The 12638-nt window shown below is 38.9% G+C and overlaps 2 protein-coding genes across 2 annotated transcripts in view; one reads left to right on the plus strand and one right to left on the minus strand.

Moving 5' to 3' along the window:
• The window catches only part of LOC126297401 (ras-related protein Rab-31), a 443067-nt gene that overhangs the window by 95153 nt on the left and 335276 nt on the right, over window positions 1-12638 (plus strand). The gene's annotated exons all lie outside the window — the stretch shown is intronic.
• Window positions 8701-12638, minus strand: part of LOC126297403 (coatomer subunit zeta-1) — a 31005-nt gene continuing 27067 nt past the window's right edge. The window contains exons 4-5 of the mRNA XM_049988161.1: window positions 10437-10527; window positions 8701-10155 (exon numbers count right to left, since the gene is read on the minus strand). Of these exons, the coding sequence (XP_049844118.1) occupies window positions 10108-10155; window positions 10437-10527 (139 nt within the window). The 3' untranslated portion in view covers window positions 8701-10107. The remainder of the gene's footprint in view (window positions 10156-10436; window positions 10528-12638) is intronic.

A 12638-nucleotide genomic window follows, 5' to 3' on the forward strand; every position in this document is an offset into this window, starting at 1 on the left:
GACAATATGTTAGTGAGGTGAGACTGTAAACACCATGGAGTTTTGTCAAAAGAAGCAAATTTGAACATGACAAAAAGAGAAATGAGTACGTTTTACTCAAAATTCCTCAATCGTGACACTTCTCTGAAAGCTACAAATTGTTAACAAACCAGGCAAAAATAAATCACTGCATTTTAAGTGGAATTCTTTTTATATACTAACCAAAGAAGTGACAGATCTTTTTGAGTGGTCACCATGCAAGTGTGGGCATGAACGGGCCCCAATCAATATTTGCAAAAAATATGAGTGTAGGCTCCAGTTTAGAATGGCACTGTGTGTTCCCTGTTGTGTGGTTGTCGCTGGTGTTGGTTGTCGCTGGTGTGTTGTATGTGTTCTGGATCAGATATGTTTCTATTTTATTGTTTAGTTTGTCAACAACAATTTATTATGTCAGGTTAAAAAATAAGTGTTGTTGACATGCTAAACCATACAATAAAAACACAACTGACAATAAACACACACAACAGTATCACATCATAGCACACCAGCAACAACCACACGACAGAGAACAAACAAGGCACACATGATGATGATGAACCTACAACAATAAAACAAAGCACACACTGATATTTGACATCAAAATAACACACAGATTAGGAAACATCATGGGGAAACATGGTACAAATGTGGCATATAAAACAACACACTGCAGGAAAGACTAAACCACCTAACACCACCACAGATAAATTTAACAAAGTGGGTATACAGGGTATTACAAAAAGGTACGGCCAGACTTTCAGGAAACATTCCTCACACACAAAGAAAGAAAATATGTTATGTGGATGTGTGTATGGAAACGCTTACTTTCCATGTTAGAGCTCATTTTATTACTTCTCTTCAAATCACATTAATCATGGAATGGAAACACACAGCAACAGAACGTTCCAGCGTGACTTCAAACAGTTTGTTACAGGAAATGTTCAAAATGTCCTCCTTTAGCGAGGATACATGCATCCACCCTCCGTCGCATGGAATCCCTGATGCAGCCCTGGAGAATGGCGTATTGTATCACAGCCGTCCACAATACGAGCACGAAGAGCCTCTACATTTGGTACTGGGGTTGCGTAGACAAGAGCTTTCAAATGTCCCCATAAATGAAAGTCAAGAGGGTTAAGGTCAGGAGAGTGTGGAGGCCATGGAATTGGTCCGCCTCTACCAATCCATCGGTCACTGAATCTGTTGTTGAGAAGTGTACAAACACTTCGACTGAAATGTGCAGGAGCTCCATCGTGCATGAACCACATGTTGTGTCGTACTTATAAAGGCACATGTTCTAGCAGCACAGGTAGAGTATCCCGTATGAAATCATGATAACGTGCCCCATTGAGCGTAGGTGGAAGAACATGGGGCCCAATCAAGATATCACCAACAATGCCTGCCCAAACGTTCACAGAAAATCTGTGTTGATGACGTGATTGCACAATTGTGTGCAGATTCTCATCAGCCCACACATGTTGACTGTGAAAATTTACAATTTGATCACGTTGGAATGAAGCCTCATCCGTAAAGAGAACATTTGCACTGAAATGAGGATTGACACATTGTTAGATGAACCATTCGCAGAAGAGTACCCGTGGAGGCCAATCAGCTGCTGATAGTGCCTGCACACGCTGTACATGGTACGGAAACAACTGGTTCTCCCGTAGCACTTTCCATACAGTGACGTGGTCAATGCTACCTCGTACAGCAGCAACTTCTCTGATGCTGACATTAGGGTTATCGTCAACTGCACGAAGAATTGCCTCGTCCATTGCAGGTGTCCTCATCGTTCTAGGTCTTCCCCAGTCGCGAGTCATAGGCTGGAATGTTCCGTGCTCCCTAAGACGCCGATCAATTGCTTCGAACGTCTTCCTGTCGGGACAGCTTCATTCTGGAAATCTGTCTCGATACAAACGTACCGTGCCACGGCTATTGCCCCGTGCTAATCCATACATCAAATGGGCATCTTGCCAACTCCGCATTTGTAAACACTGCACTGACTGCAAAACCACGTTCATCATAAACACTAACCTGTTGATGCTACGCACTGATGTGCTTGATGCTAGTACTGTAGAGCAATGACTCATGTGTCAACACAAGCACCAAAGTCAACATTACCTTCCTTCAATTGGGCCAACTGGCAGGAAGTACAGTGCATCCTGACAAAACTAAAATGAGCTCTAACATGGAAATTAAGCGTTTCCGGACACATGCCCATATAACATCTCTTCTTTATTTGTGTGTGAGGAATGATTCCTGATAGTTTGGCCGTACCTTTTTGTAACACCCTGTATACCAGCTGTCCTGCATAAAGACTGTGATTCAGTATACATCGAACAGATATGTAGAAATTTCAAGATAAGATACTCAAAACATTTCAGAGCAGTGAAAAGTTCAGCACACATTGCACATTTGCAGTACACCTCATTAAAAACAACCCAGAGGCAAAGAAACGACTCCAAATTCTAAAACTCAGTAACCACCTGTAAAAATTTTAACAATAGAAGAAAAGTACCACATCCAAAAAGCTATCACAAAGCACCAAAAGTTATCAATAACCAAACAGTACTATGTGACAAAACACTATTCAAGACTCTAAACGAACTAACAGACAACACAAAATAAACCCAAACAGATTCTGCAAGGCATGTGGGACTACAATATTGCTAGTTCTTGGGCTGCTATTTATCACAGCTGGATCACAAAAGCTTCTGTATCTACAAATGCTATACATCAAAGGTGACTTCTGAAGGAAGTTTGAGTACATATCACAAAGTTCCAGCACTCAGTCCTGAACGCTGAAATATCTTTGGCACACACTTTTACCTTTTCCTGCTCCGACCATACAGCATGACCCAATTTATTTTCTTTGGCAGTAATAAGACTTGCCTCATCAAGTTTTATATCACATACCAATTTTGTGGTAGATAATACATCAAACTTAACTAATATACACATCACATCAGCATGAATAGAAGACAAATCACAGTACAGGATAGATGCCTTAGGGGCTACACACTGAAATTCCCTCAAAAAGGGCATGACCTGCTCCAGAAAAAAATAAATAAATAAATAATAAAATCTTTAGTTGGCAGCAGAGGATCTCAGAGGTACTTCACCACTGTTCACTAGCTGTATTTTAACCTTGTGCTCCTTTACTTCGTCTGTGTAAGTCTTTAGTAAGGGGATCATTTTTACACACCGATTGGCCACATCCGCTTTTCCATTCAGTGCATGAAGCAAGACTTTTTAGGTAAGGGTGGATTTTCAGGCTTATTAATTTTTTTATAAACAGCTCTACTTGCAGGAACATTCTTCAACTAATTATAAATCAATTTCAGAAAAGATACAATGCCCCAGTTACTCCTTAAGGCTGCATTTTTGAAAAACTGGTGAACTGTATGAAGACCACAAGATTCCATATCAATCAAAGATCATGATGCCAGTGCTTCAAGAATGCCCAGTTGACATTTTGCCCATCCTTTGATACTTTAAGCATGTTGGTAAGATTCAGATCAGAAGTTTCTTTCTTAAAACCTCCAGCATATTGTCAGCAGTGGTGTGGCCCGAAAATGCAGATGCAAAGTAGTGCATTTCAACCTCTTTGTTAACTTTGTATCAATATCTGATGGAAACATCCATTTGCTGCAACTCAGCCACCTTGTTAAGGCTCTTGTCGAATGTGATTACAAATTGAACATCCCTTTCAGGATCTCCGAGAACATTTTTCCTAAGTGAAGAGTTAAACCATACATGATACCATATGTTGTATAGGGCCCCACAAGCTGTACATTACTAGCTACATTATCATTAGAGAACATGGCCTGAAACAAAGCAGTCTGCTTGCCTGCAGTAAGAAGATACACAGCTTTCAACAGCCTGCAGAGTACATAATATTTTTGCCCTAGTAATGTCATCCTCGATCAGGTACTTTGAAATACGACTGTTAGCCAACACACCATTAGTGGCAGTGGTGGAGCCGACACTGGGTTGTGGTTGCTGGCAGGATGACAAACTGGCTATCAACTTCGAGACCCCATATTCACACCACCATTTCATCGAGCATCAACAGATCATCTTTATTACCCCCAAGTAATCTTGCTAGAGGACACGGAGAATAATCCAGAGTTACCAGCAGTGTGAAGACAATCAAATATTCCAATAAGACGATGACATCACCCATGTGAAACTATCAGGGGAAGAACAGTAGTCTTCAACAGATGGATTTCAGTGCACACCTGAAATAAAGAATGGGATTAATGAAAGCAACCCCTGTATCTAATGAGGAAGCAAGACAAACAAATATGGCAGGGAATAGGGCTGGCGGGGCATTTACTGCTGGTCCTCCCTCTTCACTCCAAAACCAATGGCGATTTTCCATAATGTCAAAACTCGGCATTATGAAAAGAAAGGGTAGGTTACATCTAGCCACACACAGGTAGGTCGAAAATAACACAGTCTGACTGTCACTTTCAAGTGCCACCTTGTTTGCAAGGGTTCTCAGCTCACTTGACATTACTGTTCTCCTCGTTCACATTTTAAAGCATTATTGGAATATCCTTTTAATGATATAATGTATCATCAAAATGGCATGATAAAAACTATGAAATCATTGAAAATAAAATTCCATTAAGGCCTCAGTGAGGAGAATAAAGACAGGCTCTCAGCTGGTTTAAGAAACCCTTGGACAGATTGGTTCGTTGGTTGATTTAGGTGAGGGGGCCAAACAGCAAGGTCATCGGTCCCATCAGATTAGGGAAGGATGGGGAAGGAAGTCAGCTGTGCCTTCTCAAAGGAACCATCCTGGCATTTGTCAGAAGTGATTTAGGGAAATCACGGAAAACCCAAATCAGGATGGCCAAATGTCTGTCTGAACCATCGTCCTCCTTAACACAAGTCCAGTGTGCTAACCACTGCACCATCTCGCTCGGTCCTTGAACTGAGGGACTACATAAATATGGGGCAACAAGAGGTGACAGCCTTATTCAACACATCCCCAAATGTTGGTCCTGGGTTCAAATACCAGCTCTAGAGTCGTGCTTTATCTTTCCTTGAACTTTTTACACACTCACTGAGCCAAGGAGTTGTGTTACACAAGCAGCCTCTAAGAGTTAATGCATCACTTTACGATTGTAGCATTTCATTTATTGAGGACTGCTGAAAAAGATTAATGTCCACTGTCTTCCTGACCACTAAAACTGCCTTGAAGTGTTTAGCTTCTTCCACATGGCTGACAAGTACCATCTTCCCCATGTTGCACAGAGTTAAAATCATCCTGGGGGCTATTATGCCCTCAAACTTCTGGTTTCACCATGATCTTTGATCTGAACACTGCAAGGGCTGCCACAGGACTCATGAAGGAATGTTGTTTATTTCAATGCTCCCACAGCAAGCAAAAGCTTGTGCATCTTCGAAGAAGAGTTGAAATATGAGGGACAGACAAACAGCGATCACTATGAAGGGAAATACCCCCAGTGTTTCAGAGAGCCTTGCACTAGTCAAAGATAAGGGAAATTAGAGCTCATACTGAGGCGTTCAGACAGTCATTTTTCCCTCTCACGATCCATGAGTAGGAGGGGGGGGGAATATGACTTTGGTGAAAATTGTGCCCTCCGCCCATACTGAAATGAGATTTTGACAAATGATAGCACAGAAAGAGGAAAGTATATTGCCATATGATAAACATGTGGAACTTTCTTATCTACCTCAATAAACAAGGAACTGAATACTTTTGCAATGGAATGATGTAACTTTTAAAGTCTTCAATAGCTGGTGGAATGAGAATTAGTGTGGCTTTGCAACAAGATAAGTGAAGAAATTAAACATTTATATTTATACCAAGAAAGCGATTTTTCATAAGCTTTAGACCTGAACTGTCCTCAGTTTCTCATTTAATAAATCACTATTTCAGAATTCTGTCACAACTGCTGTTACATTAAGATGTTAGCAAGGTGACATTCTGCAAACTCTACTTTGTTTTGCCAAAAGCAGCAATACTTTAACATGACAACTTGAGAAGTGTAGGTATTACTTGAAATTTGCCACTGACGAATGAGTGACAAAGTTTTAGTTGCTCCAAGTATAATGAAGAGGCTGGACCAATCACCACATCAAAAAACTTATACAAATGTAATGTAAAACAACTTGTTTGTGAAAACTGTTGAATGAACATTACAAAAACAAGAATGTACGACATAGAGCATAAAAAGAAATGATTCAAACATTTCTAGACAGAAATGAAATTTAAGAAAAAATCTTTGTTTGTGTGACCATATTGTCCATAGCTGCCTTACAATAACTAATGGCATTTTAAAACCATCTTTGCAACTACAGTATGAGAAACAACAGTGCCAAACGAAATTTAAGAAAAGCGTTGGTAGATGGTGTTTCCTGATGTGATTGAACCAGACAACATACCATAAGAATGATCAATATATTTTGCAAGAAACTCTTTTTACATGTAGGAAGCAAGACAGAAAGTAAGTGTGTTTCATTAGAGCATTGATGATATTTTATTTAAAGAGTATTTGGTGGCAAAAATTTTTCTTGTAGTTCAAAGATGATTTTAAAATACCTTCAATAATTTCAGAAATAAGCTCAGAACAATGTAGGCCTCTTAAAAGAAATGAAAAAGGGACGGGGATGAATTATATAAACCAACATTACAGTGAGCACCAATGAAATTTTGCTTGTACTATGTTCATTACTGTAGGCTATTACCCACTGTGTTACTTTTTTAAAGGTACAACCACCAGCAATTATCACAAGTTTCTTCCTAGCATCATCCATAATTTCTCTCATACACATAAACTACTTTCAAAGTCCGAACATGTACTACACTACTGTATTTACTTGAATCTAAGCCGCACTTGAAAAATGAGACTCGAAATTCAAGGGGATAGAAAAGTTTTAGAGCGCACCTCCAAATCGAAACAAAGATGTCCACTGTAACATGAGACACAATTTAGGTTGAATGGATGAAGATACAGCTACAGTAGTTTGGTTCGAGTCTTAAGCTTAACTGTTAAGATTTACCGTGTAGCCATTGCTATGTGTCAGGCGCTCTGTCAGTATTTAGATGGGTACCCTTCCTTTTTCACATGCATCGTCTGGTTTGAATCGATTGCTTATTGTGCTTTGATCTGATACGTGCCGTTCTCTTTGTTATAGGTGTTTACGTTACTCTTAAGCTGAAAATGCATTATTGTACTTTGTAATGCATTGTTTGTCGCATTCTGATAAAGAGTGTCTACGACCTGTAGCCGCTTACTTTTGTGCGCGCTACCGCTGATTATAATAAAAAAAAAGAAGAGAGGAATTGTCTTACAAGCGAAACAATGGCAAGAGAAAAATTTTCTCCGTTTGAAAATCTTTGAAGACGCCTCTTTAGTTCATTACATTCTGCACAGAATTAGAGTCATCTTAGATTTAAAAATCTAGTCAGTTGCCGTGCTTCATTTCTGACTGTATCACTATTCAGCATAAGAATAATACGAATATAAACATGACATGATATGTATATTCTTCCATGTTTGCTGTTGTCTCACTCTAACTTCGTAGTTTATTACGCAGACAGGATTTAAATGAGATAGCAGCAAACACGAAAGAATACACGGCATAATGTTTACATTCTTCTACCTTTCCTTTTAATTTATTTGCTTACATAGAGGTTTTGCTGCCAGTATTTATCTTTGTGCCTGCAAAGCATGCCTGTGTAGCGCTACATATATTCGACGGCAGAAGTTAGTTGTGGCGGCACCTTCCAACATTTTTCAGAACTTCCGCTTCCTTCGCACTTGATTCTAAGCCGCAGGCGGTTTTTTGGATTACAAAAAACCGGAAAAAAAGTGTGGCTTAGATTCGAGTAAATACGGTAAATAAAACACTCACAAAATGCTGCACTGTACAATGTACTTGTGGTGAGATACAGTCGCAACACCTGTAAAGTGTCACCCATGGCCTCTGGCCTGTCGAGCACGCACCACAGTCCTGGGTCCATGGACAAATCATAGAAATCCACCAATTTACACCACACACAAATGGGGCCAGCCAGTGGGCAGATTGGAAAGACCAGATCCGACATGTGGAGCTTCCAAGTTAGTGGAAAATGATGGTTCTCAGATCAGTAGGCCCGATCTGTCATGTATGCCTGAGGTTTTTGGCCGTCACAGAAATCCAGTCGTGTGTGGCTACCTATTCCCACCAACAGTCATGAGCCACCGGCAGTGTGAGGTTTAACAGAGACTATGGTGACCAATTAGTGCAACAGATGGTTTGTGTGAACACTTTGAGATCCAAACAAACCACCCCCTGCACTTACCTGCCACTCTCGTCGGCAGCTGCTCAGCTAGCAGTGGTGGTGGCACTGACTGTAAGCTAAGGGGAGGAGTGAGGAGGGGAGAGGTTTTTGAATTTCTCTAATACATTTGAAATGCCCTGATTTCCAGAACTTGTGGTAACCCTGTATATAAATTTCTTCACAGTTCACACAGTGTTGCCATGCTTTTCACAGATGTGCAAGATACTTGAATGTACGGACATGAGCATGTATAAATGACCCCATAGGACTGTTTGTAGCTATCTGAGGGTTTTACACATGATGCAGCTGTGTATAGGGACAATCAATCATCATTTAAAAGAGCAGTAACTGGTAGGTAACACTAAACACAAATGCAAACAAAATAGACCTATACAGTTTAATCATATGCTCAGTGACCAGAAAGTGGAAAAACCTCTTCCAACATAAATCTTATGCAACCATAACAAACATTAAAGTAATTCAGGGTTACACAAAATGGTACAAACAATCTTTTTCTTTCCCTTCTTACCACCAACAAATGGAACAGGAAAATTGGGTAGTTAGTCTATCATGAGGATGATAGTTTTTAATTACCCATCCTGTAATTAAAACTGTAATTTATATCCAATGAAACAATTATTTTAGTATGGTACTACACAATGACTGACAGAAAAAGTATGGTACTAACATTTCCACAATGGTATATCAGTAAATTAGATTTGTATTTTGTCTTTTTTCCCATAAGGACCAGTGAATGATAAACCACAAATCCAAACACGTTATCACTTGCACCTATCATACAATATTCTGGGAATAATTTCATTGAAGAAATGAAATTACCAAATTTTACTTCTGATACTTCCAAATTAGGCACTTTCTTCAATCAAATCTCATCTTGCCTATAGAGAAATAAAAAGTACAAGGTCTCTCTTTTTTCTCCCCCACATTTTGCTATTCTTCGTGAGGTGCCTTGCAGGCACATTTTCAGAATGGAAATTTCTCACTAGTATCTACACAACACTGACGAAACTGTCTGTTCTACAACCACTGGAACTTAAAGGTGAACAATGTTCTTATTATAACAAACATTCTTTATCACAAATGTTGACACAAACTTGACTTTTTTCAATTTGTTTCATCTGATTAATTCTTCTATGCTGCTTCAAATTGCACTGTAATACTGTTGTGTACTACTAGTTATTTCACATCAAAATGGACATCACATACTCTGTCTTGAAAGCAAGTATAATGCAACTGACTCATATAATTACACAAAAAAAGCAGCCGTAGCCAAAGTACTGAAAATGTGGATGGTGCATGCCATAAAACACACAATAAAATGTAAAAGCTATCCAATGGGATTGCTTCATAACATCTGGGCATTAAGCAAAACATGAATGGTATACAATGAATGCAAAATAAAATGTTCAAAACTTAACTGGAGTAAAACACTGAGTGAGAAGGCCAAGGGGAGGATAACATCTATAAAAAATATGTTTGAGGTAATGTCTATTTAATAAGGACCCTTCAGGGAAGGGAATGGCTGTTCAAAAAAAAGTGTACATGAGCAACAAGTCACTCCAATTACAAGGCACCAACACTTTCAACATTACACGTTTCATCCACAAAACACCAAATGTTTGTTCACTGCAGCAAGTCCATCTCACTTCTACAAACATATACTTTTCATAGACTGTCAATCTTTTAATGCACAATCCCACTGCCTGTACACTTTCAATTTTCCTCTAATCACTTTTCATACTGGCTCTGCCAGCCTATGTCAGCCTCCATCATTTTAGAATGGGCCATTTGAACTGTTCTTTCGCTGACTGGAAGACCTGAAGTGATACAAAGCACAGTTTAACAAGTGGAAATATGTCTTCAGATTTATAGCTCAAAATTATAGACAATCGTGTATGCAATTCTTATACATGAACAATGAATAAGTCTCCATCAGAGCTAATTATGTGTCAATAACCAGCCAGAAATGGCAACAGAAATTCAAAGTGACTCATGGTACTGAACCTGCAAGTTGGCAGTGACACCACTTTGTCTAACACTTACACTGCCTCATAAAGAAGAAAGGTGATTTATAACTTAATTGAAAATTCAGATTTACCTGAGAGACAGTCTGATCACCAAGAGGAATGTCATCCACTCTCAAAGCAACTCTTGAAACAAGGGCAGATGGATCTGCTTCCATAATAATCCTGTACAGATAGAAACAATATACATAAATAAATCAGTCATTAAATATGTCAACATTTAAATGAAGCTGCTCTTAACATAATAGCACAAAAACTGACAGATGTATTAACATAAAAAAATATTCAATTACAGCATTGGCCCAAATATAAGCTGCATATTTAATTTCGAGTGGGGGAAAAGAGCGCATCTCAGCAGGAAAAAATCTGTCACATCATCCATTTTCAAATACAGTTCACAATTTGGTCGCTCTTAATCACATCCTTTTATGTAGCAATGTCAGTAAGTTACACAGAAATACCGGTCTTCCAATTATTCTTCACTGATGTCACTTAACTTCATGCTAGTGGTATTTGTTTCATTGTTATCAGCATTTCTGTCACTTTTTGTCCTGGCTACCTTTCATGGCACTGGATATGACACACTTATTGAACTATCTGATAGTGGAATGTGATGAAGAGAGAAACCACTCACACACAAGGCTAACTGAGGGCTCTTTAAACTTGCCATATGGAGTGAGTGCCTAATTTCACAGCCAACTGGAGTCCTGTTTATGGGGACTATCTTTGAATGGTATGTTTATGACATCAAGCAGCTGTAGTTTTGAAGTCATACCTCCAGGTACAATGGGTAGGTCTGTCTTCCAGAGTAAGAGTGCCAGTGCCATATTTGGATTGTGTCTCTTGGGACGTTGAGAAGTTTCTTAGTAAAATCTTCTAGCAGTCTCCATGTTGGTGACATACATCTCCACAAAAAGGGGCCACTTCTATACATAAACCTAGAGCACCAGACAATACTCCTAGAGGGTTCTGTTTGTAGTATTTTAAGGTCTATACAATTTCCAAGGCCCTTAACTGGATTACGTCACGGATTTCCTCCTATCTTGAGAAAGAATTTCCAAACTTTCCCAACTTTAGCTGATGAAACAGAGGTTTGCTACTTATTTTCCAACACAATTTAACACTGCACATAACATTAATCCAAACCATAATACTGCTAGCTCTTCTACAAACACACTTTTCACACAACAAATAAATTAGTTTCAATTTTGCATGTTAATTGTGCCAAATTCTGAAGTCTGTTGATTATTTTTTCTGACTTTACCACTCTATGGTGAATTTTACTCTTCAGTTAGAGAAAAACTGTACCTCTTCTGTCGTGTAAAATAATGGAACTGCAAGTAAGATTACAGTCATTTTTGGCACTAGTGTTAACAGTTGCATTATAATAAAAATAAAATAAAGATAAGAGTGCTAATGATGATTCTTTGAAGCAAGAAACAAATTCAAAATGGATACTAGATGTAAGTTTTGACAAGAAGTTCTAGAAAGTAAACAAAGCATACACTGTTGGAAAAATTTCTTCAGTGCTGCTTGTGGGTATTTTCACTGAAGAGACACATGATTAACAAATTTTTAAGTAATAAAGTTTTTATAAACTATACTCGGAATGCTGACATGTTCTACAAGCAGTGCAACTGCTACTACTTCCTTTAATAAGAATAAGCACACGAGGATTTGAATCTTGTTCCTCCCAAATGTGTGTCCTAACCTCCCAAATGTGTGTCCTAAATATAACCACTATCACCACACTCAACCTGCTTTAAAAATATGATATAGAATAAGCGTGAAAAACTATGTGCCTCTAATTTTAGGACATCCGCTGCAGCATGTTTCAGATGATGATTGGTCATAATGACACAGCACTTTAGCAAACAGGCATGAATCTGTACAATGTAGAACACAATAAATACAGGTGTGACATTGTGCATTTATTCAATAAACTTTTTAAAAAAGCTGTTGGTGAAGTTTCGGTGCATGGAGCGTTGTGATGATAATGAGAAGGCATTTTGAAGCATTTGCATACCACTATGAACAACCATGTCAGCATCCACAGGGAACTGCTTCATAGAATATTGTGCATATTATAAATCTGATGAGGAGGAAGAGGAGGAGGAGGAAGGGAGAGGGAGAGGGAGAGGGAGAGGGAGAGAGAGAGAGAGAGAGAGAGAGAAAATGCAAAACACACTGTTGTTGAGCTATGTCACCTACATAGCAGTTTGCAGGTAATGGAAATCTCATGGGCTCCCTGGCAATAAAATAATTAATACAAATCC

Source organism: Schistocerca gregaria, chromosome X (assembly GCF_023897955.1).
Source record: "Schistocerca gregaria isolate iqSchGreg1 chromosome X, iqSchGreg1.2, whole genome shotgun sequence".
Lineage (NCBI taxonomy): Eukaryota > Metazoa > Arthropoda > Insecta > Orthoptera > Acrididae > Schistocerca > Schistocerca gregaria.